At 38.4% G+C, this 22,736-nt stretch overlaps 1 protein-coding gene across 4 annotated transcripts in view; it reads left to right on the top strand.

The window, feature by feature from the left end:
* LOC133540574 (arf-GAP with coiled-coil, ANK repeat and PH domain-containing protein 2-like) overlaps nt 1-22,736 on the top strand; it is a 1,007,806-nt gene that overhangs the window by 954,450 nt on the left and 30,620 nt on the right. For 3 of the 4 annotated variants that reach the window (XM_061883285.1, XM_061883283.1, XM_061883286.1), the window contains exons 9-14: nt 313-387; nt 15,048-15,160; nt 15,351-15,402; nt 15,754-15,854; nt 18,714-18,819; nt 19,838-20,046. In XM_061883285.1, coding sequence (XP_061739269.1) covers nt 313-387; nt 15,048-15,160; nt 15,351-15,402; nt 15,754-15,854; nt 18,714-18,819; nt 19,838-20,046 — 656 coding nt within the window. The remainder of the gene's footprint in view (nt 1-312; nt 388-15,047; nt 15,161-15,350; nt 15,403-15,753; nt 15,855-18,713; nt 18,820-19,837; nt 20,047-22,736) is intronic. The other variant, XM_061883284.1, reaches the window with a different exon arrangement.

The following is a 22,736-nucleotide window of genomic DNA, read 5'->3' as shown; positions in this document are numbered from 1 at the left end:
TGCAAAAGTTGAGCCTTACTTTGCTTACAGTATGTTGGAGCAATTTTGGAGTCTATTGCTTTGTTGGCATTGACAATTGCAAATGCCGAAGTGCGACGAGCAGGTTAAGTCAGCAACCAGGCGTGACGTCTCGCACTACCCAGGCCCCCGAAACACGGCACTGTTGGATTTTACACTGATATACACTTATAACTGCAAACAATGGACACTGGTATGGAAAAATGTTATACCGTAAACCGTCTCCTAGTGGTCGTTAAGGTGAATTGAGCGAGAGCAGGTGGTTTAGCATGACTAATCGGTTGTTTCTTGCAGTTGGACCAGCTGGTGGTGGATGCTGCCAAGGAGAAGAGGGACATGGAGCAAAAACATTCCACCATCCAGCAAAAGGTACAAGTTTGCACAAAAACAATCCCTGTGTCTTTTCTGTTGAAAAAAAAAATCTTCATATAATTGTATTGTCAGGGAAATGTGCGCTTAGTTACTACAACCTACTTTTTAATTGACATTGATGAACAAGCACGGACAGACAGTGACTCTGCACAACATGTCAATCTATTCAGGGCTCTGTGATGAGGTAAAACTATTACAGAGCCTTTTCTAATTGCTCTTGCTGAGTTTCCTGATAAGTACTCTGCGGGGGTCTTGTCCTTGACCTCAGTCGGACTCCCAGTGTCACTGTGACTACGGCTTACCTGTCCTGACATCTCTGAACCTTATGCATTTATTAAGTAGCATTGGTGCATTATAGGTAAAGATGTCATCCACTCATCATTCAAAAATGCAGGTAGTACAGCAGAGCATTCCAAAACAATACTCTAAATGCTATAAAATGCATCTAAAAGTAACATTTTCAGTCTTGTACTAAGAAATGTGCAGTTATACAACATGTATGTCTTCTCTAGGCATCTTCTAGCTCAGGGGTGGGGATTACGTCGATCGGGATCGACTGGTCGATCTCGGAGGGTGTGTCAGTCGATCTCAAGCCAGGCATTAAAAAATATACATAAAAATGAACAATCCATTATCATACCAAGACTTCACTTTCGTCAGTTGTTTGACATTCTCGGCACCCAAGGATCTTGTGAGATGACGCTGGCTGCTGCGAGCTCATATTTAAGAAAAAAATCACTAACAGGGCGGACGCAGAGAAACACATTTTATTTCTAGAGACTCCGTACCTACTGTCAAAACTCTAAAGGCCGACTGCACAGTTCCTGTCTTCACCATAAAAGACCTGTTTCATCCTGCCTGTGCTAACAAAATAAGAGTCTCAGAAAGCTAGCGTGCATAAGCTAGCAAGCTACGGAGTTTGATGCCAATGTATTTCTCCCCCGTCCTCAGCGACCGCTTTCTCACTTGCTTGCCCACCCGCACTCTCACTGACGTCACTCACCTGCTGCCAGACATTAAAGGGCCACACACATATGCTACTCTCATAACAAACTGTTTAAAAACGAGTATGCAAGTTGGACAAATGAGATGCCAAATCCAACCACTTTCATGTGGTATTGGACAGAAAGGAGGACTTTTTTTTTTCCTCCATTTGAAAATGCGGACGTTATCAGCACCACTGTCTAATTCCAATCAATGCAAGTCATCAGAATCAAATACGCCAACTTATATTCTTGTCTTCATGAAAGAAAGGAATCTATGTGTGTTAAACATGCTTGTATTATCATTAAACACCATTAACTTGTTAACAAAAATGTCTTTTTCATAGATAAATAAATATAAATTATGAATAGGAATGAGGTAGATCTCCTCGACTTGGTCAATTGAAAAGTAGCTCGCCTGCAGAAAAAGTGTGAGCGCCCCTGTTCTAGCTTTATTAGCAAACCACTTCCATCCATTTTCTGCCGCTTATTCCCTTCGGGGGCGCTGGTGCCTATCTCAGCTAGAATCGGGCGGAAGGCGATTTACACCCTGGACAAGTCGCCACCTCATCGCAGGGCCAACAGAGATAGACAGACAATATTCACACTCACATTCACACACTAGGGCCAATTTAGTGTTGCCAATCAACCTATCCCCAGGTGCATGTCTTTGGAGGTGGGAGGAAGCCGGAGTACCCAGAGGGAACCCACGCAGTCACGGGGAGAACATGCAAACTCCACACAGAAAGATCCCGAGCCCGGGATTGATCCCAGGACTACTCAGGACCTTCGTATTGTGAGGCAGACGCACTAACCCCTCTGCCACAGTGAAGCCCCAAACTACTATCTATTTATATCCATCCATCCATCCATCATCTTCCGCTTATCCGAGGTCGGGTCGCGGGGGCAACAGCCTAAGCAGGGAAGCCCAGACTTCCCTCTCCCCACCCACTTCGTCTAGCTCTTCCCGGGGGATCCCGAGGCGTTCCCAGGCCAGCCGGGAGACATAGTATATATAAAAAAAAAAAAAAAGATACAGTGGAACATTAATATGCAAACTTCATTGGTTCTTTAACAGTGTTTGTAAATAGAAAAATATGTACATTCAATCAAATTTCTCCACAAAAAAATGTAAACATGAGCCTTCACAAATGTCTATATGTTAGTAAAAGTTTGTGTACTGTTCACATTTGAACCAATACGGTACCAATTCCAAATACAATTACTCATCGCTACCAATTTTCGGCACTTTTAATGAGTTGATAATTATTAATTGTTTTTGTAGTGTGTGAATGTGAGTGTGAATGTTGTCTGTCCATCTGTGTTGGCCCTATGAAGAGGTGGCGACTTGTCCAGGCTGTACCCCGCCTTCAGCCCGAATGCAGCTGAGATAGGCTCCAGCACCCTCCGCGACCGCGACAGGGACAAGCGGTAGAAGATGGATGGAAGTTTTTGATAATAAATTGTTTTATTTTTTATTACAACATTTAAAAATCAGCTAATTATAATAACTGCTGTTTAATTGTTATAACTTGTTTTATTATCATCATACTATCATTTGCATGTATGACACTAAGGTTGCAATTACAGTTGAAGTCAAGACGTTAGATGGCGGAAGTGTATAGTTTGTACTGTGGTTTATGTTGTGCCTTAAAAAGTGTTGCTACTGTAAGTATTGTACTTATTACGCACCGGCTGTTTGATTGTAACATGCATCTTAGTTGTAGTTTTCATTTACAAATTTGAAGTGTTGAAATCAGCATGTGAAATCACTAATGCTAATCAGTAACATGTCTATGGCAAAGCCAATGTATATGAGCATCAAGCTAGCATATTTTTTCAAAAGTGGAGCCTTTAGTTACGTTGGTGCATTTTTTGAGTCAACGACATTGTTGGCCGTAATGCAAACAGCAGGCTGAGTCTTCAACCGGGCATGATATCGCATGCAACCAAAGTACCGTAACATGGCACCTATTGATTTTACGTGAATCGGTACCTGGTAGGACATGTAGGGGAAAAAAGGACCGGATTTGATTCCCTTCTTTGAATACGATTAAAAAAAAAAGTGCTTCACAGTTCTGTATATCAAACAAACATAACATGGTGATGATGGATTACCTTATTATTTGATAACAAAGACAAAACAACAACTAGCTGAACTGTCCTTATTTAAAGCCGCCCTGCCGACACGCACACACACACTGTCACTAGCCCTGTGGTGCACTCACAGTTTGAAATAACACAACTTCTTAAATATAACTGCCTGTTTGCTACAATGATTAGAAATAAAAAATAACATCCACTTCAATGTCACTAGCCCTGTGGTACACTCACAGTTTGAAATAACACAACTCCTTAACTGTAACAGCCTGGTTGCTACAATGATTAGGAATAAAAAAATAACATCCATTTCACCTTGCTGTTTCATCTTCTCGGCGTGTAGCGGATGGGAGGAGGTGGGAAGGCTGTGGATACTTCCTGAATGTTTCAAACCACACTTTGCTTGTCCATAGCTTTCTTCGGACTCATGTTTAGCTAGCAAAACTTGAAAAAAATTGTAAAAAAGGCTAGAAAATCCTTAGAAACTACACACAGTAACAAACAGCAGCACGTAGCTGACTGAATAAACACCAGGTATCTATCCCACAATGGGAGCAAAGCACAAAAGGGCTATCGAAATTAATGTAATTAATCGAGGCGCACTGCCACACCTTAAAAATGAGGGTTTTACGTTTGTTGCTTGTCGTTTTTAATAATGAAAAAGTCACTAGAAATTTGGAGCAGTCTATAGAAACTGTAACAATTTTTAACAATGTACATTGTACAATAACTAGCAAGAATTAACAAATAGATTTAAACAATATAAGAAATATTTGTTATTACCAATTAATAATAACACAGTTAGTTTTTAAGGGGTTCCGGTTTGGTGACCGCAGGATTAGGTCTCTGCTTTTTGCAGATGATGTGGTCCTGATGGCTTCATCTGACCGGGATTTTCAGCTCTCACTGGATCGGTTCGCAGCCGAGTGTGAAGCGACCGGAATGAGAATCAGCACCTCCAAGTCCGAGTCCATGGTTTTCGCCCGGAAAAGGGTGGAGTGCCATCTCCGGGTTGGGGAGGAGACCCTGCCCCAAGTGGAGGAGTTCAAGTACCTAGGAGTCTTGTTCATGAGTGAGGGAAGAGTGGATCGTGAGATCGACAGGCGGATCGGTGCGGCGTCTTCAGTGATGCGGACGCTGTATCGATCTGTTGTGGTGAAGAAGGAGCTGAGCCGAAAGGCAAAGCTCTCAATTTACCGGTCGATCTACGTTCCCATCCTCACCTATGGTCATGAGCTTTGGGTCATGACCGAAAGGAGAAGATCACGGGTACAAGCGGCCGAAATGAGTTTCCTCCGCCGTGTAGCGGGGCTCTCCCTTAGAGATAGGGTGAGAAGCTCTGCCATCCGGGATGGACTCAAAGTAAAGCCGTTGCTCCTTCACATCGAGAGGAGCCAGATGAGGTGGTTCTGGCATCTGGTCAGGATGCCACCCGAACGCCTCCCTAGGGAGGTGTTTAGGGCACGTCCAACCGGTAGGAGGCCACGGGGAAGACCCAGGACACGTTGGGAAGACTACGTCTCCCGGCTGGCCTGGGAACGCCTCGGGATCCCCCGCGAAGAGCTAGACAAAGTGGCTGGGGAGAGGGAAGTCTGGGTTTCCCTGCTTAGGCTGTTGCCCCCGCGACCCGACCTCTGATAAGCGGAAGAAGATGGATGGATGGATGGTTTTTAACTCTATGTATACAAATGTTTTAACCTTCATAAGAAAATAGATGATTCCGAGCAAATTATGCAAGTTATGATGTCATGTAGACTACGGCTCTAGCCACGCCCCCACCGCCACAGGTATCTCAGCAATCGAGGGTAAACCCTGTGAGGGGTTCGTGAATTGACATTCCACTGTATATGATTGAAAGCAAAGAGAATAAGTCAGCGTATATGATGTAATGGTGTAATGAATGCCGCACCGCATGTTTACTCTCGGGTGTCAGGTGATGCTTCTAGAATGAGCTCAACCGCACTCCCATGCATTTTTAAAGGCTGATGGTAAACACATAACAGTTAAGTGGGTTACTTTACATTATGTTAGTAGCATTACATGTACACGAGTGCATTTTATAACACACATATTCATTATTTTGGTTGTGTTGAGTTACATGAGAAGACCGTTTTATTTTGAATTCTGTTCTTCCCTTGCACTTCACTTCCTTTCACACCAAATATGTCCTGTAGTGCCAATGTGTTTGTCTCCTTTGATTCATGTGGACTATTTTTACTATTGTCTGTCTGCCAATTCTCTCCCTCTCTACTCTCCTAACCAAATGTCTCATCCTCTTTTTTTTTTTGTCCATTTCTTTTTGTTCTAACTACAGGCTGCTTTGCAGGTAAGCAATGTTTGCTCACCTTTCCACCCTTTGCATTGACTACTGCCCTGTTTGCTGCTTACTTTTATCGTATTATATGAACATACATTATTATTCTGTGTTTGGCAATTTTGTCCCACTTAGGGAATGTCATGTTTGTTGTTGTCAATCGATCACAGCCGCCGTAATGGAGGTCATACTGTAGTTGTATTAGCATTAAAGTTGTTTTTAAATGTGTATGTCCCGCCAGGGCTTCTGTAAGACGTTTTAATTAATTACAAATGTAACTTAGGGGTGTCTAAACATTTTCCACTTTGATACTGAAAAAGCAATGGATTTGGGCCTTGGGTTAGGGTTGATATTTTTAACTTGTAAACAGGTTAAAACCTTTTGTGCTACAAAAAATAGTCTGCATCATCTTTGTGTGTATTATTATTGATAGTGTGTTATTAGTATGAACATGTATTTTTTTTAATTAGTACAATACACCTTTTTGGTCTTTTTAAACATTTTAACTATTTTTAGTTTTCTTTGTATTTGAAGAATGGACATCAGGCCAATAAAAACAGGCTGCATGCCACAAATTGCCACACTTTTGGAGTGCCATCTCCAAGTTGGCGAGGAGACCCTGCCCCATGTGGAGGAGTTCAAGTACCAGGAGTCTTGTTCATGAGTGAGGGAAGAGTGGATCGTGAGATCGACTGGCGGATCAGTAATGCGGACGATGTACCGATCCGTTGTGGTGAAGAAGGAGCTGAGCCGGAAGGCAAAGCTCTTAATTTACCGGTCGATCTACTTTCCCATCCTCACCAATGGTCAAGAGCTTTGGGTTATGACCGAAAGGACAAGATCACGGGTACAAGCGGCCGAAATGAGTTTCCTCCGCCGGGTGGCGGGGCTCTCCCTTAGAGATAGGGTGAGAAGCTCTGTCATCCGGGGGGAGCTCAAAGTAAAGCCGCTGCTCCTCCACATCGAGAGAACCCAGATAAGTTGGTTCGGGAATCTGGTCAGGATGCCACCCGAACACCTCCCTAGAGAGGTGTTTAGGGCACGTCCAACCGGTAGGAGGACACGTTGGTAAGACTAAGTCTTACCGACTGAGAAGGTGCCTGGTATGTTAACGTAACATATTATGGTAAGAGTCATTCAAATAACTATAACATAGAACATGCTATACGTTTACCAAACAATCTGTCACTCTCGATTGCTAAATCCGATGAAATCTTCTTCCTCGGTGTCGCCTCTGGTATGCGCCCCGCTAGTGTTCTTTCTTTCTGCTGCTCGATTGCTGTTCTCTGCAGCATATTTCCCTACGTCCAGCTTGTAATGTGCAGTATATGATTTTTTTCTTTTTCGGTGCCATTTTAGTTCAGTCCTTCTCTGTTTTTATAGGTTACCGCCAATGTTGATGTGATCCATTTTAATTGCTCCAGCAGTAGCGTATAGCATATAGCACAGAGGTCACCAACGCGTTGCCCGCGGGCACCAGGTAGCCCGTAACGACCAGATGAGTCGCCCGCTGGACTGTTCTAAGAATAGCTCAAATAGCAGCACTTACCAGTGAGCTGCCTCTATTTTTAAAATTGTATTTATTTACTAGCAAGCTGGTCTCGCTTTGCTTGACATTTTTAATTCTAAAAAAGACAAAAGTCAAATAGAATTTGAAAACCCAAGAAAATATTCTAAAGACTTGGTCTTCACTTGTTTAAATAAATTCATTTATTTTTTTACTTTGCTTCTTATAACTTTCAGAAAGACCATTTTAGAGAAAAAATACAACCTTAAAAATGATTTTAGGATTTTTAAACACATATACCTTTTTACCTTTTAAATTCCTTCCTCTTTTTTCGTGAAAATTTAAATCAATGTTCAAGTATTTTTTTTATTTTATTGTAAAGAATAATAAATACATTTTAATTTAATTCTTCATTTTAGCTTCTGTTTTTTCGACGAAGAATATTGTTGAAATATTTCCTCAAACTTACTATGATTAAAATTCCAAAAAATGATTCTGGCAAATCTAGAATCAAATTAAAATCTTATTTCAAAGTCTTTTGAATTTGTCTTTGTTAGAAATATAGCTTGGTCCAATTTCTTATATATTCTAACAAAGTGCAGAGTGGATTTTAACCTATTTAAAATATGTCATCAAAATTCTAAAATGAATCTTAATCAGGAAAAATTACTAATGATGTTCCATAAATTCTTTTTTAAATTTTTTCAAAAAGATTTGAATTAGCTAGTTTTTCTCTTCTTTTTTTTCGGTTGAATTTTGAATTTTAAAGTCGAAATTGAAGATAAACTTTGTTTCAAAATTCAATTTTCTCCTCTTTTAAACCGTTCAATTTAGTTTTTTTTTTTAATCATTTATTCTCTACAAAAAACCTTCCCTAAAAGGAAAAAAATGTACGACGGAATGACAGACAAATACCCATTTTTTGATACATATAGATTTATTTATTAAAGGTAAATTGAGCAAATTAGCTATTTCTGGCAATTTATTTAAGTGTGTATCAAACTGGTGGCCCTTTGCATTAATCAGTACCCAAGAAGTAGCTCTTGGTTTCAAAAAGGTTGGTGACCCCTGTTCTAGACAGTACAGTGCCCATCCTATGGTACTAAGATATGTACTCGTTCCTAAGGTTGTTTAGATAGCTTTTTCAATGTTCCTATATGTCTACCACATGTTGAAAAATTGCTAATAAAAACGACTTTGACTAAGCCTGGTACAGTGCCAATCCTAAATTTGGTTCAGTACAAATCCTAATTCTGTAACAGTACCGATCCTAAATTTAAACTTGGCTTCCTTCTGCATTAAGGGAAAAGATTGATGCATTGCATGACCATGCATTTGTAGTTAATTTATAGATTTAAGAAGTAATTTAAACGCCAAGGGTTCATAGGAAGGCTACTTGTGCCTTTGTTCGATAAATCATTCAAACTGTGTATTACTCACCCGTGACACTATGACCATAGGGAAAAAAGATGGGCTGCTTTCATGAGGTTTTTTTCACTTCTTTCAGAGGCACACCACAGAGGACAGACTGTGTGGCTGCTAAAAGTAATATAGCATAAATGTTTGATGATGCTGTGGGTTTGCACAGTATTTCACCTCCAGCAGCCACTCTAGCATCAGACACAAACAAACAGGTGACTGTCAGCGTATTAGGCCTTAGGAGGAGGAGCTGGGGGTGGCTGTGACGGAGGTTTTAGCAAACACACAGCCACTGTAGAAGGTGTTTAGGAGATGTGCATGTTGTTAAGAGTATCAACGAGAAACTCTGCTGGAAGTCTCTGAGATAGGAAATACTTTTTGACCTCACGTGGAATCGCGCAAGATTGCTTGACTCAGTTCTCTGAAATGAAGATTTTCAGCCGTTTCCACTATGTTTGGTACTTGGTGAGTGAACCAGTGATCAGTTCTGGTCATACTTCTTCCTGTGTTTGTCTAAACTTCAGTTTGTTTGTTTTTTTAATTAATTTATTTACATCATTAGGGCCTTGAAGCACATTCTTTTTCTTTTGCTGTGTGTGTGACATTTAGGACCCGACGGAGCTCCACGCTTTACCAAACTACCGAAACTTTTGCGCTTGGAGGGCATCCTCTGTACGTAGCGTCACCGCATTGTTTTCTGTTTGGCAACCCAACCTTTTGTTGTCTCCTCTCCTTTGCTGCACTAACCAATACTGCATTGCACCTATAACTTTCCACTAATTTCATTATGCGGCATGTTTTTGGTTTCTGTGGGCCTTCTTATTTTACCATTCTTCTTAAAGCTGCTGTATTTTATTACACCATTTAGTTGTTTGGTCTCAGACATCAATGCAATCAGTGAACTTCAGTTACATTTTGAATGTTCATTCAAGTCGTTCAGCTTTAAGCAAAAGGTGACTTTTTTGAATGTTTTCCATTGCCTTTCACTAGTGACACACACACTATGTTCCTTTTGTGCACCCAAAAATAAACCCCAGTTGTCTAACTGTATGTCATGCTGAAAGGTTGTGTTCACCCTTGTGTGTGTTTTGAAATGGTGGTCTGACAGGGTTGAGCGGGGTTCAACATTAAGCTTTTACTTCAAAGCAGGACACAGCAAGCACTCCAAAACATGTTTATATATGATCTGTTCTAAAATTATTTGTCAAACTGAATAATTTCGATGTACAGTGGTGTGAAAAATGTTAGAACACTTGCCATGAACTGAAAAACAGTCTTATGTCAATTGAATGACCCCAATGGAGCCATAGCACCATTATTTATTTCATAATTGAACCTTCAACCATACTGATATTGCAAAATCAATGTTCCAAAGACACCTGCATGATACATTTGTCCATTTCTGGGGAACATACTGCAATGCTGAATAGCAGTCAAATCTCCATTTCTTTTCATTACAACTGACTTCTGGGAGCGTGGAATGACATTGAGGTTAAAACTCTCAGAAAATGCATCGATACAATGCCAGAAAGATGTACTGCTGCGATTGTTGCCAAAGGGCAGCATGCTAAAATATTAAAGTAAAATGAAAAAAAAAAAAAAAGCACTTCACTGATAAATCCCACCTAGTACCAACCTCGTCACGTCCGTTGTGTCCTGAGCAAGACACTTCACCCTTGCTCCTGATGGGTGCTGGTTGGCGCCTTGCATGGCAGCTCCCTCCATCCGTGTGTGAATGTGTGTGTGAATGGGTAAATATGGAAGTAGTGTCAAAGCGCTTTGAGTACCTTGAAGGTAGAAAAGCGCTATACAAGTACAACCCATTTATCATTTATTTAAATTTGTAGGTGAAATATTCTCAGTGCCTTTGCCTTTCACAATGGCAAATAAGTGAGATTCAGGCTCTGGTAAGAAATAAAACCCTAGTTTCTTAAAGGGGAACAGTTGCACATATTTTGGAATGCTGCCAATCATTCACAATCATTATGAAAGGCATGACGACAGCTGGATGTTTTTATTTTTCATTTTAAATATCAAATAAATGTAATCAAAAGTCAACTTACAATGGAGCCTGTGGGAGCCATTCAATTCTGCCTATAGAGCCCTTAAAAACACCCCCACTGAGGTTTTTATTTTACATGATGTATGTAATGTAGTAATGGGCACATTTATAATAACATTTAATATTTATGTATTTTGATCATTTTAAGCATAGCAAGTTAATAAATGCATCACGTATGTTTTATTTCATCATCACTGATTATTACTTGATGCAGACTTCATGAGAGCCAATAAACATAATAAAACATCACTTACTGTACAACGTCTGCTGTCATCATGATGCAGACTGTTGGGATCTTCATATATTACCATATTGGCATAAAATGCCTCATAATTCTTGCGAAGAACCGAAGTGGGTTGGCGGGGGGAACAAGCAGTTTTTGTGTCGTTCTCGCCAGTTCCAGGTCCTAAATGGCTGTCAATGTGTACCAACTTGTCAGATTATCTCCTCAGCCTTGTATTTTTCTGGTGAGAGGCATGATTTATGATCCACAATAAACGTACAGGGAGCAGGGAAGCGAGGAAGCAGTAGACCACTTGATAATATAGTGATATCGTCGCCGCTATAAAAATCTAGACTCCAAAGATCCCAGAATAAACTAATCCGGTTACTTTTAGACCTCCACCCCAGATCACACCTCAATCCAACCCACTTCTCCAAAGTGGGCTGGCTCAGGGTGGAGGACAGAGTAAAACAACTTGCACTGAGCCTAGTCTATAAAATCCGCTACACCTCCTTGATACCAAAGTACATGTCAAACTACTTCCTTAACGTAAATGACCGCCATAACCACAACACCAGGGGGAGCTCCACAAACCACGTTAAACCCAGATTCCGATCTAACAAAGGTCTTAACTCATTCTCTTTCTATGCCACATCAATGTGGAATGCACTCCCAACAGGTATAAAAGTAAGTGCATCTCTATATTCCTTCAAAACCGCTCTAAAACAACACCTCCAGGCAACTTCAACACTTTACTAATACCCTCCTCCATTCACATCCCATCTCCCCGGATTATAAACAACTCAAATGTACTTCTAATGTATTTACTTGTTCTTATGCTATGTGAACTCACTATGTTCTCTGCTGGCTGTACATATCCTACAAAATAAGACCTACACTGTTTCAATGTCCACATTTCTCTGTTGATGCAATTGTTGATGACTGAAGTTCTGATATCAACCAAAGCTCCTCATCCCACCCCCCGGATTGTAAATAATGTAAATAATTCAATGTACATACTATGATGATTAACTTGTGTGATGACTGTATTATGTTGATAGTATGTATTTGTACCATGAATTGATTAACGTGGACCCCGACTTAAACAAGTTGAAAAACTTATTCGGTTGTTACCATTTAGTGGTCAATTGTACGGAATATGTACTGAACTGTGCAATCTACTAATAAAAGTATCAATCAATCAATCAAATTGTCTTCGTTAGCACTTATGATAACAATATCACTAATACTTGGTTAATATTCAAATCCCAAAACGTCCCAAAAAAAGTGCAGTTCCCCTTCAATATTTGACGAGTGTTCTAATATTTTTACACAAATGTTAGATCTTAAAATAATTGAAGAAAAACATACTTTGTAGAAAAAAAGTATTGGGGTATACCAAGCCCAAAATCTATATAGGACCAACTATGTATTTTCCCTCATTAAGTGTTCCAATCCTGTTGTTCATGAAGTGTCAATGACCATAATTGTAGTTGGTTGTAGAGTACACATGTCCAATGTTACTTGAAGCAGAGGACCCTGGAGAGTTTTTTGTCTCAGTGTAACCAAGTAACAAGCTCAGGTATAGTCCAAGTCATACGAGCACAGTGGCATTCCCATGGCGACGCATCAGATTGTTTTACAGTTGCAGACAAATGATAAGAGATGCTTACTGGTAATGGTGGATTTTGGAAAGTAACTGTTTAATGTCAAGTATGCAAGCTTCAAATCAGTATTTTGGATGTTATGTACAGTGGGGGAAAAAAAGTATTTAGTCAGTCACCGATTGTGCAAGTTCTCCCACTTAAAATGATGACAGAGCTCTGTAATTTTCATCATAGGTACACTTCAACTGTGAGAGACAGAATGTTAAAAAAAAAATCCAGGACTTCACCTTGTAGGAATTTTAAAGAATTTATTTGTAAATTATGGTGGAAAATAAGTATTTGGTCAACCATTCAAAGCTCTCACTGATGGAAGGAGGTTTTGGCTCAAAATCTCACGATACATGGCCCCATACATTCTTTCCTTAACACAGATCAACCGTCCTGTCCCCTTAGCAGAAAAACTGCCCCAAAGCATGATGTTTCCACCCCCATGCTTCACAGTAGATATGGTGTTCTTGGGATGCAACTCAGTATTCTTCTTCCTCCAAACACGACAAGTTGAGTTTATACCAAAAAGTTCTATTTTGGTTTCATCTGACCACATGACATTCTCCCAATCCTCTGCTGTATCATCCATGTATCCATTTTGGTATAAACTCAACTCGTCGTGTTTGGAGGAAGAAGAATACTGAGTTGCATCCCAAGAACACCATACCTACTGTGAAGCATGGGGGTGGAAACATCATGCTTTGGGATAGCATCTCAAACCTCCGATTTAAGCAGTCCTGCAGCATGTTCACTTGTGCAAGGCTGGACAGCCAGTTAACATCCAATAAGTACATTTATTTTAATCAAGTCATTTAAAAAAGGTAAACATGGGAATTTTTATAGGCTACTAAAAGCAAGCAGCTACACAACCGCTAAGCACACAATAGCCCACAAGCTAAACATACATAGTGGTTGTCCTGAACTAAAACATAGTATTTGTTTATATGTGATATCAATATAAGTTGGTTATTTCTTTCATTTTTCCTTTTTGGAATGCTGCACAGGGTTCAGCAGACCAGCTCTTCTTCTTCTCACTCTTTTCGAAGTGTTGATCAATGTGCGCATGTCTGCTTATGAAGTTTTTACATCTTACAAATAAAATACAAATGGAAAATAAACAAGTATCAAATAAAAAGAGTTGCATATTACTCACACATACAAAGTCTCTATTACAAAGTATCTAGTAACAAACGTATCCGCCTTATTCAGCTTACTGAGCAGTAAGCTTACCTACGGCACAGCTCGGTTGGTAGAGTGGCCGTGCCAGCAACCTGAGGGTTGCAGGTTCGATTCCCGCTTGTGCCATCCTAGTTACTGCCTTTGTGTCCTTGGGCAAGACACTTTACCCAGCTGCTCCCAGTGCCACCCACACTGGTTTAAATGTAAGTTAGATATTGGGTGTCACTATGTAAAGCGCTTTGAGTCACTTGAGAAAAGCGCTATATAAATATAATTCACTTCACTTCACCTACATGAATAATTATGGCCATGAGGCGTTGCCAAAAAACAATTTCTAACCCACTCCGACGCAAAGACAGCATAAGTCAATTCTAAAAGGTTAATAATAAATAGGTTAGTGTTTGTCATAGTGGCCCTGTGATGAGGTGGCGACTTGTCCAGGGTGTACGCCCCAAAAGGGACAGGCGGTAGAAAATGGATGGATGGATGGATGGGTTTGTCATAGCTAATGTTGTTCCCTGTTTGAGTAATTGAATTTAATTAAGCCTTTTCTAACATTCCACACTATAAAATAATAAAAGTATATATGATTTGTGCTTATTTATTGCAGTCAAAACTCTGATACCTCTATCATATCAGTATGGAAAAAATTATTTCAGGACACCCCTAGATATTATTAAACACCTCATTATTCCAAGTCAAGAATCCAGCACGTTCGCTCACTTCACGGTACATCCACGCACGTAATAAAGACAAGACAAAACAAAATGCAATTAATAGCTATGCTCCTTTCTAGGGCTGATGAATTATAAATGACGGCCATCAGCAGGTAGAACCAGGGCAGTAAAGTCAACTTGCCCTGGCTCGCTGTGGAATGGAGGGACTGAGATAGTGTTTGTTTGTGATGCAGCTTGTTAAGTGTAAAGAAATGGTTTTAGAAATGTTGTTGCTTGTAGTGTGAATTTTTAATTTTTTTGTAGATCCATTTTAAAAGAAATATTTTTTTTGTGCTTTTTTGTTATTTACAAGGCAAATGAAAGGCATGTAACTGGAACTTTTGCTTTTGGAAAATTTGATATTTTTTTGCAGTCGTCAGGTAACCACACTTGTGTGTGTGTGTTGTGTGTGTGTGTGTGTGAGCGTCTCACACAACAGTCCTACTTTGTGACTTGCATCTCGGAAACCAGTTACACTGCTTTTTTTCCTCCCCGTTAGGACTTTTCAAGTGATGACACCAAGCTGGAATACAATGTGGACGCAGACAATGGCATCGCCATGGAGGGTTATCTTTTCAAGAGGGCCAGCAATGCTTTCAAGACATGGAATAGGTATGAGAAGACCATTTCAGTTACAGAAGTCATGGCCCGTAGAGATAACGCATAATACTGTATGTGGGGCCAGAAATGCTGAATTGTGAGTATTGAGGGATCACACCCTTTTTGTCGTGAAATTAATGTTAACATAATGAAACTGAGTTAAAAAAAACAACAAAAAAAACAAGCTAACTGTTCTTTGCAGACGGTGGTTCTCCATTCAGAACAATCAGCTTGTTTACCAGAAGAAATTTAAGGTATGTCAAGTGACTGTCTGTGCACCAAACCTCAATTAGACATGCATGCCTTTGCTCAGAATAACAGGACCCTTCAGTTTGATGTAACTGCAATCCTAAACTGATGTTTATTAGCTTCACCATTCATCCACAGAACTTTCTTGTCAGTCCACAACCCTATGAGATGTAAAAGGGAAGAACCCAAATCGTCAGAACATATTTTTCAAGCTTAACTAGACACAATTTCTATAACTGGTCAACTTTAAATGTCTTTTGCTGATGGCAAAGCAAGGAGCACGTTAATAAGCAGTGCCCCTTTGGTGTTTATCATCCTAACAATGCTGGGTTTCAACTGCTCGTCTGCTCCCACAGGACAACCCGACAGTGGTGGTGGAAGACCTGAGGCTGTGCACGGTCAAGCATTGTGAGGATTTAGAGCGGCGCTTCTGTTTCGAGGTTGTGTCGCCTACCAAGTAAGTGCACACACCGGATATGGAAATGTTTTTTAAATCTTGCCTATCATTCACAATCTTTATGTTTTTCTTTTTTTTTTTATGCATTCCAACTCGTAAATAAACGCTAGCAAAAGTCAGCTAAGAATGGAGCCGGTGTTAGTTGCTGTATTCTACCTATAAAGTGCTCTAAAAACATATGAAAACCTCCATCAACATTTTGTATATAATATAATGTATTAAAATAGGCACATTCATAATAACATGTAATATTTACCTACTTTGCTCATTTTACGCATAAAGCGGCGTTTTAATTTTACAGACGCATCGCAACGTTTGCTTTTCCCTTCAAAAAAAAACACTACAAATCACGGCAGACTTTAATGAGAGCCACCAAAGATTGTTTACTTTGGGACAAATGATGATCCAGAACCTTTTATTTTTTTAGCCTGACTATAAGGAGGATGAGCAACAACTTTTAAAAGTTGTGTAATCAGATCCAGCTTTAGTTAAACACTAAGCATCAAACTACAAACATAATTGAACAATCTCTTACTGTACAATGTCTGCTCTCATTTGGAAGCCAACTGTCAGATGTTCATAGCTTCCCGTTTAGATGAAGTTGGATTATCATAATTCTCACGATCGGTTAAAAAAAAAAAGTGCCGCAAATGAGATTTTCGTGTCTTTCCCGCCATCCGCTGATCTAAGTTGGATGTCAGAGTTGACCAATGATGATTTATGTCCTCAACCATCTACCATTCAGGTGAGAGGCATGATTTATAATCTAGAATTAACTTTCACCAACTCAGAAGCGATGCAGCAGCTCACTGTCTCAGTACATCAATGTAGCAACATAAGCTAAGCTCTCTGAGATCACGGCGCGGCTAAAAATAGTTTGTCTGCGTTAGTGTTTATATTATCAATATTGATATTACTTGGCTAAAATTCACATTAAGAGATGTAAACAAAGTATTTTTGGCATTTTTATGGCCACAATACTCCTATTAGCTGCATTGTTAGCCTCCTCGTACTTGCCGTGTATTAAAAATTAATGTGTTATCTGTTTGGATTAATGTACTGAATAAGTTGCACCAACAGTTAAAAAACTGTAAAAATGTAATTCATTTAAAATATTTTGAAAAAGTTGATGGAACTTTTTTATAATTTTTTATTCTATTTATTTTTGTAATTAACAAAAAACATTTTTTTACAACTACATGCATAAGGCATTGGTAGTTTTTTCTGTTTCAGTTTTGTAAATACACTGGGATAGGTGTAACAGGCTTTTAGTTTCTGCCTATTCCATTTCAGATTATATATGTATATATAATATATATATATATATATATATATATATATATATTTTTTTTTTTTTTTACCTGTCTAATGTCTAATTTAAGTGAAACTTCAACTTGAAAATGTATAGAAAAAAAGAAAGACATATTTTCTTTTACATAGGGATTGTGAATGATAGGCAAAAAATAGTGCAGTTAGTTTAGATAGTTTAGTTTATTATTTCTTCGGTCAATGGGCAACAAAATAAACAAACAGATGTACATTCATAAACAAACAGTTGTACATTCATAAATAAAATTAAAAAAAATGTTGCAGACCGAAAGGGTTTAGGCCGAAGTTGAACACCTATTGCGCCTAACCCTATAAACAAAGTCAAGTACAAGATGAGCTTAAAAAAAATGTGATATTTCCTTTTCACAGCATATTATAAATACATATTGTACATAACTAATACAGTTCAATTATATAAACAGTAAAGACATGTGAAATATCCTTGTACACATGTCAAACCTTTGCACCGATTATATACTATATACCAGTGGTTCTCAACCATTTTTCAGTGATGTACCCCCTGTGAACATTTTTTTAATTCAAGTACCCCCTAATCAGAGCAAAGCATTTTTGGTTGAAAAAAAGTGATGAAGAAGTAAAATACAGCACTTTGTCATCAGTTTTTGACTTATTAAATTGTATAAAAGTGCCAAATATTGCTCATTTCTTGAGCTATTTGGAAAAAAAGATAAAAATAACTAAAAACTTGTTGAAAAATGAACAAGTGATTCAATTATAAATAAAGATTTCTACAAATAGAAGTAATCATCAACTTAAAGTGCCCTCTTTGGGGATTGTAATAGAAATCGTTAACATCAATATTTATGGAACATGTCCACAAAAAATCTAGCTGTCATCATTGTTGCATTTCTTTTCACAGTTTATGAACTTACATTCATATTTTGTTGAAGTATTTTTCAATAAATCTATTTATAAAGGATTTTTAAAGTGTTGCTATTTTTCAATAAACATATATATAAAGGATTTTTGAATTCTTGCTATTTTTAGAATATTTAAAAAAAAATCTCACGTACCCCTTGGCAGAACTTCAAGTACCCCCAGGGGTACGTGTACCCCCATTTGAGAACCACTGCTATATACAAACAATTATACTTCCACTGTATTCATATCCCACATGTAGTTTTTAATTAACATTGATCATAGTATTAACTACAGTGTTGATTCAAGAGTGATACATTTTTCCAAAATATTGGTCTAAAGTTTTTTTTTTAAAGGTGTGAATGGAACTGGAACATTTTAAAGACTCATCCAAGCTGTTCACTTTAATTAAAGGAAATGTTAAACATTTTTCTCAGTGTTTTTTATGTATTTTTTTTATTTTTGATGGTGAGCCATAATGATGAACATTATTAACCTTCTTCTGACAGTCACATCCAAACTCTCCTTTTAGTGCTAAAAATGGAACAGGTCAAAAAGTCCTATTCATAGAAAGTACAGGAAAATCATGACTGGGCATTTGCACTCATATTCTGCAGACAGCAGTCGTGTGATGCTCGTTTGTCCCAACAGGAGCTGCATGATGCAAGCAGACTCTGAGAAGCTGCGACAGGCGTGGATCAAAGCGGTCCAGAACAGCATCGCTACCGCCTTCCGCGACAAGGGAGACGACGCTGAGGTAAGAAAAAACATAAAAGAGGCTGACTGGGTGGATTGAAACACTCATACAGTACTGTATGATTATCACTCAATAACACTGAAACCATATTGCCTGTTCACATAAATGTGTATACTGTATTTTTCGGACTATAAGTCGCTCCGGAGTATAAATTGCACCTGCGGAAAATGCATAATAAAGTAGAAAAAATCATATATAAGTCGCACTGGAGTATAAGTCGCATTTTTTGGGGAAAATTTATTTGATAAAACACAACACCAAGAATAGACATTTTAAAGGCAATTTGAAATAAAGAATAGTGAACAACAGGCCGAATAAGTGTACGTTATATCAGTGGTCCCCAACCTTTTTGTATCCGCGGACCAGTCAACGCTTAATAATTTGTCCCGCGGCCCGGGGGGGGGGTGTCCTTTTTTTTTCTTTTCTTTTTTTTTCTTCATTGTCATGAAAAAGGGATGTTTTTGTCATGAAAAGGGGAGTTTTTTGTGGTTGGTGCACTATTTGTAAGTGTATATTGTGTTTTTTATGTTGATTTAATAAAAAAATAAAAAATATATATTTTTATTTATTTATTTGTTTTTTAATAAAAAATTCTTCTGCGGCCCGGTACCAATCAGGCCACGGCCCGTTGGGGACCACTGCTTTATATGACACATAAATAACCAACTGAGAAGGTGCCTGGTATGTTAACGTAACATATTATGGTAAGAGTCATTCAAATAACTATAAATAACTTCAAATAAACTATACGTTTACCAAACAATCCATCACCCCTAATAGCTAAATCCCATGAAATCTTATACGTCTAGTCTCTTACGTGAATGAGCTAAATAATATTATTTGATATTTTACGGTAATGTGTTAATTTTTTAACACGTAAGTCGCTCCTGAGTATAAGTCGCACCCCCGGCCAAACTATGAAAAAAAACTGTGACTTGTAGTCCAAAAAATACGGTACCTTTACATAGATTTAAAAGAAAAAGAATTGATCTGATCAAGTGTCATTCATTTGTGCCAGAAGCTGGACAGGAAGTCTTCCACATCAACAGGGAGTTTGGACTCTAGCGGGGAGCCCAAGGAGAGATCACTGAAAGGGGAGAGTGCTCTGCAGAAGGTCCTCGCCATCCCGGGCAACGCTTGTTGTTGCGACTGCGGCCAGCCAGATCCTCGCTGGGCCAGCATCAATCTGGGCATCACTCTCTGTATCCAATGCTCGGGAATTCACAGGTAAAAATATTGGCAGGCTTTCAAAAGATTGAGACTAAAAAAAACTAATTGCATTTTATTGGGTGTTTTTGTGAACAAACTCGATTTGTTGTACCTCACGATTGGACTGCCATTCTTAGAGTGAGAATTGAATTCAGAATCAGTTGTTGATTCAACACGAGTAATATATTATTTGGTATACGAATTATAATGTAACATTTTCAACTCACCGGTTACAGGTTACAAAAGCTCCTCTTGTCTGCTGACCTACGACTAACAGGTGCAGTTTTGCCGTGGATCTTTTTTTGTACTATTTTATTCATGAAAATTACAAATGTAATACATAATTTGAAAAAAAGTACAGCAACTCCAACCTAATCTGAGCTTCACAATACTCAAGATTAAAATTTACAAAGAAATTGAAAAGACATACAAATACAATACTAATTACTAGGGGCGTGGGGAAAAAAAAAATTGGAATCGAATCGAATACGTTGTGCGATTCGGAATCGATTCTCATTTTTAAAAAAATCTATATTTTTTTTAAATTTATTTTATTTTTTTTAATCAATCCAACAAACCACTACACAGCAATACCATAACAATGCAATCCAATTCCAAAACCAAACCTGACCCAGCAACAATCAGAACTGCAATAAACAGCAATTGAGAGAAGACACAAACACGACACAGAACAAACCAAAAGTAGTGAAACAAAAATGAATATTATCAACAACAGTATCAATATTAGTTATAATTTCAGTTTAGCAGTGATTAAAAATCCCTCATTGACATTATCAGGAGACATTTAGAAAAATTAAAACAATAGTGTCACAGTGGCTTGGTCTTGCATCGCATCTCATAAGCTTGACAACACACTGTGTCCAATGTTTTTCACAAAGATAAAATAAGTCATATTTTTGGTTTGTTTAATAGTTAAAACAAATTTACATTATTGCAATTAGTTGATAAAACATTGTCCTTTACAATTATAAAAGCTTTTTTTTTTTTTTAAATCTACTACTCTGCTAGCATGTCAGCAGACTGGGGTAGATCCTGCTGAAATCCTATGTATTGAATGAATACAGAATCCTTTTGATTTGGAAAAATATCATTTTTGAATCGAATCGAAAAAATCGATATATTATCGAATCGTGACCCCAAGAATCGATATTGAATCGAATCGTGGGACACCCAAAGTTTCGCAGCCCTACTAATTACAGTACAAAAAAGATCAAAAGAACAATTAATAAACGTAACAATGTCACTCATAGTAATATCAATGACAGTTGTTGCGTTTTTTTAATCCAAAAAGTGATTCTAATGAGGAAAAAATAGTAAAATATTATTCTTTAAGTGATTTTTTAAAGATGTGAATTTGGAATAGGAATACATTTGGGTGTGAATCGTTATTATTAGAACCATCATTGAATAGTGCATGTTGATTTAGCAAAAAAAAATGTCCTGCCCAACTCATCTCCCTAAGTGGGTGGTCCATGTATCAGTAATAAAGCGTAACAATACAGCATACAAAAGCATAACAAAACAGCGTACAAAGTGTTACCAGTAAGTGGCACTCAAACATCATCAGAAATGTGTACACTGCATTTCAAGCTATGCACAGAAGAAGTCAGAGGATGTTTTTGTTTGTAAGTTACCAATAACAGGTGCGTGCTAACTTTGATGTTTTATTTGTAGATTAAATAAAACATTGAATGGTTGTGAGGTTTGAATGTACTTGATTGATTGATTGATTGATACTTTTATTAGTAGATTGCACAGTTCAGTACATATTCCGTACAATTGACCACTAAATGGTAACACCCGAATAAGTTTTTCAACTTGTTTAAGTCGGGGTCCACGTTAATCAATTCATGGTACAAATATATACTATCAACATAATACAGTCATCACACAAGTTAATCATCATAGTATGTACATTGAATTATTTACATTATTTACAATCCGGGGGGTGGGATGAGGAGCTTTGGTTGATATCAGAACTTCAGTCATCAACAATTGCATCAACAGAGAAATGTGGACATTGAAACAGTGTAGGTCTTATTTAGTAGGATATGTACAGCCAGCAGAGAACATAGTGAGTTCAGATAGCATAAGAACAAGTATATACATTAGAAATACATTTGAGTTGTTTATAATCCGGGGAGATGGGATGTGAATGGAGGAGGCTATTAGTAAAGTGTTGAAGTTGCCTGGAGGTGTTGTTTTAGAGCGGTTTTGAAGGAATATAGAGATGCACTTACTTTTATACCTGTTGGGAGTGCATTCCACATTGATGTGGCATAGAAAGAGAATGAGTTAAGACCTTTGTTAGATCGAAATCTGGGTTTAACGTGGTTTGTGGAGCTCCCCCTGGTGTTGTGGTTATGGCGGTCATTTACGTTAAGGAAGTAGTTTGACATGTACTTCGGTATCAAGGAGGTGTAGCGGATTTTATAGACTAGGCTCAGTGCAAGTTGTTTTACTCTGTCCTCCACCCTGAGCCAGCCCACTTTGGAGAAGTGGGTTGGATTGAGGTGTGATCTGGGGTGGAGGTCTAAAAGTAACCGGATTAGCTTATTCTGGGATGTTTGGAGTCTAGATTTGAGGGTTTTGGAGGTGCTGGGGTACCAGGAGGTGCAAGCGTAATCGAAGAAGGATTGAATGAGAGTTCCCGCTAATCGGCACTAATCGGCACCTTTATTTTTACC

Source organism: Nerophis ophidion, linkage group LG22 (assembly GCF_033978795.1).
Source record: "Nerophis ophidion isolate RoL-2023_Sa linkage group LG22, RoL_Noph_v1.0, whole genome shotgun sequence".
NCBI classification, from domain to species: domain Eukaryota; kingdom Metazoa; phylum Chordata; class Actinopteri; order Syngnathiformes; family Syngnathidae; genus Nerophis; species Nerophis ophidion.
This window is presented reverse-complemented; position numbering and strand designations above follow the sequence as displayed.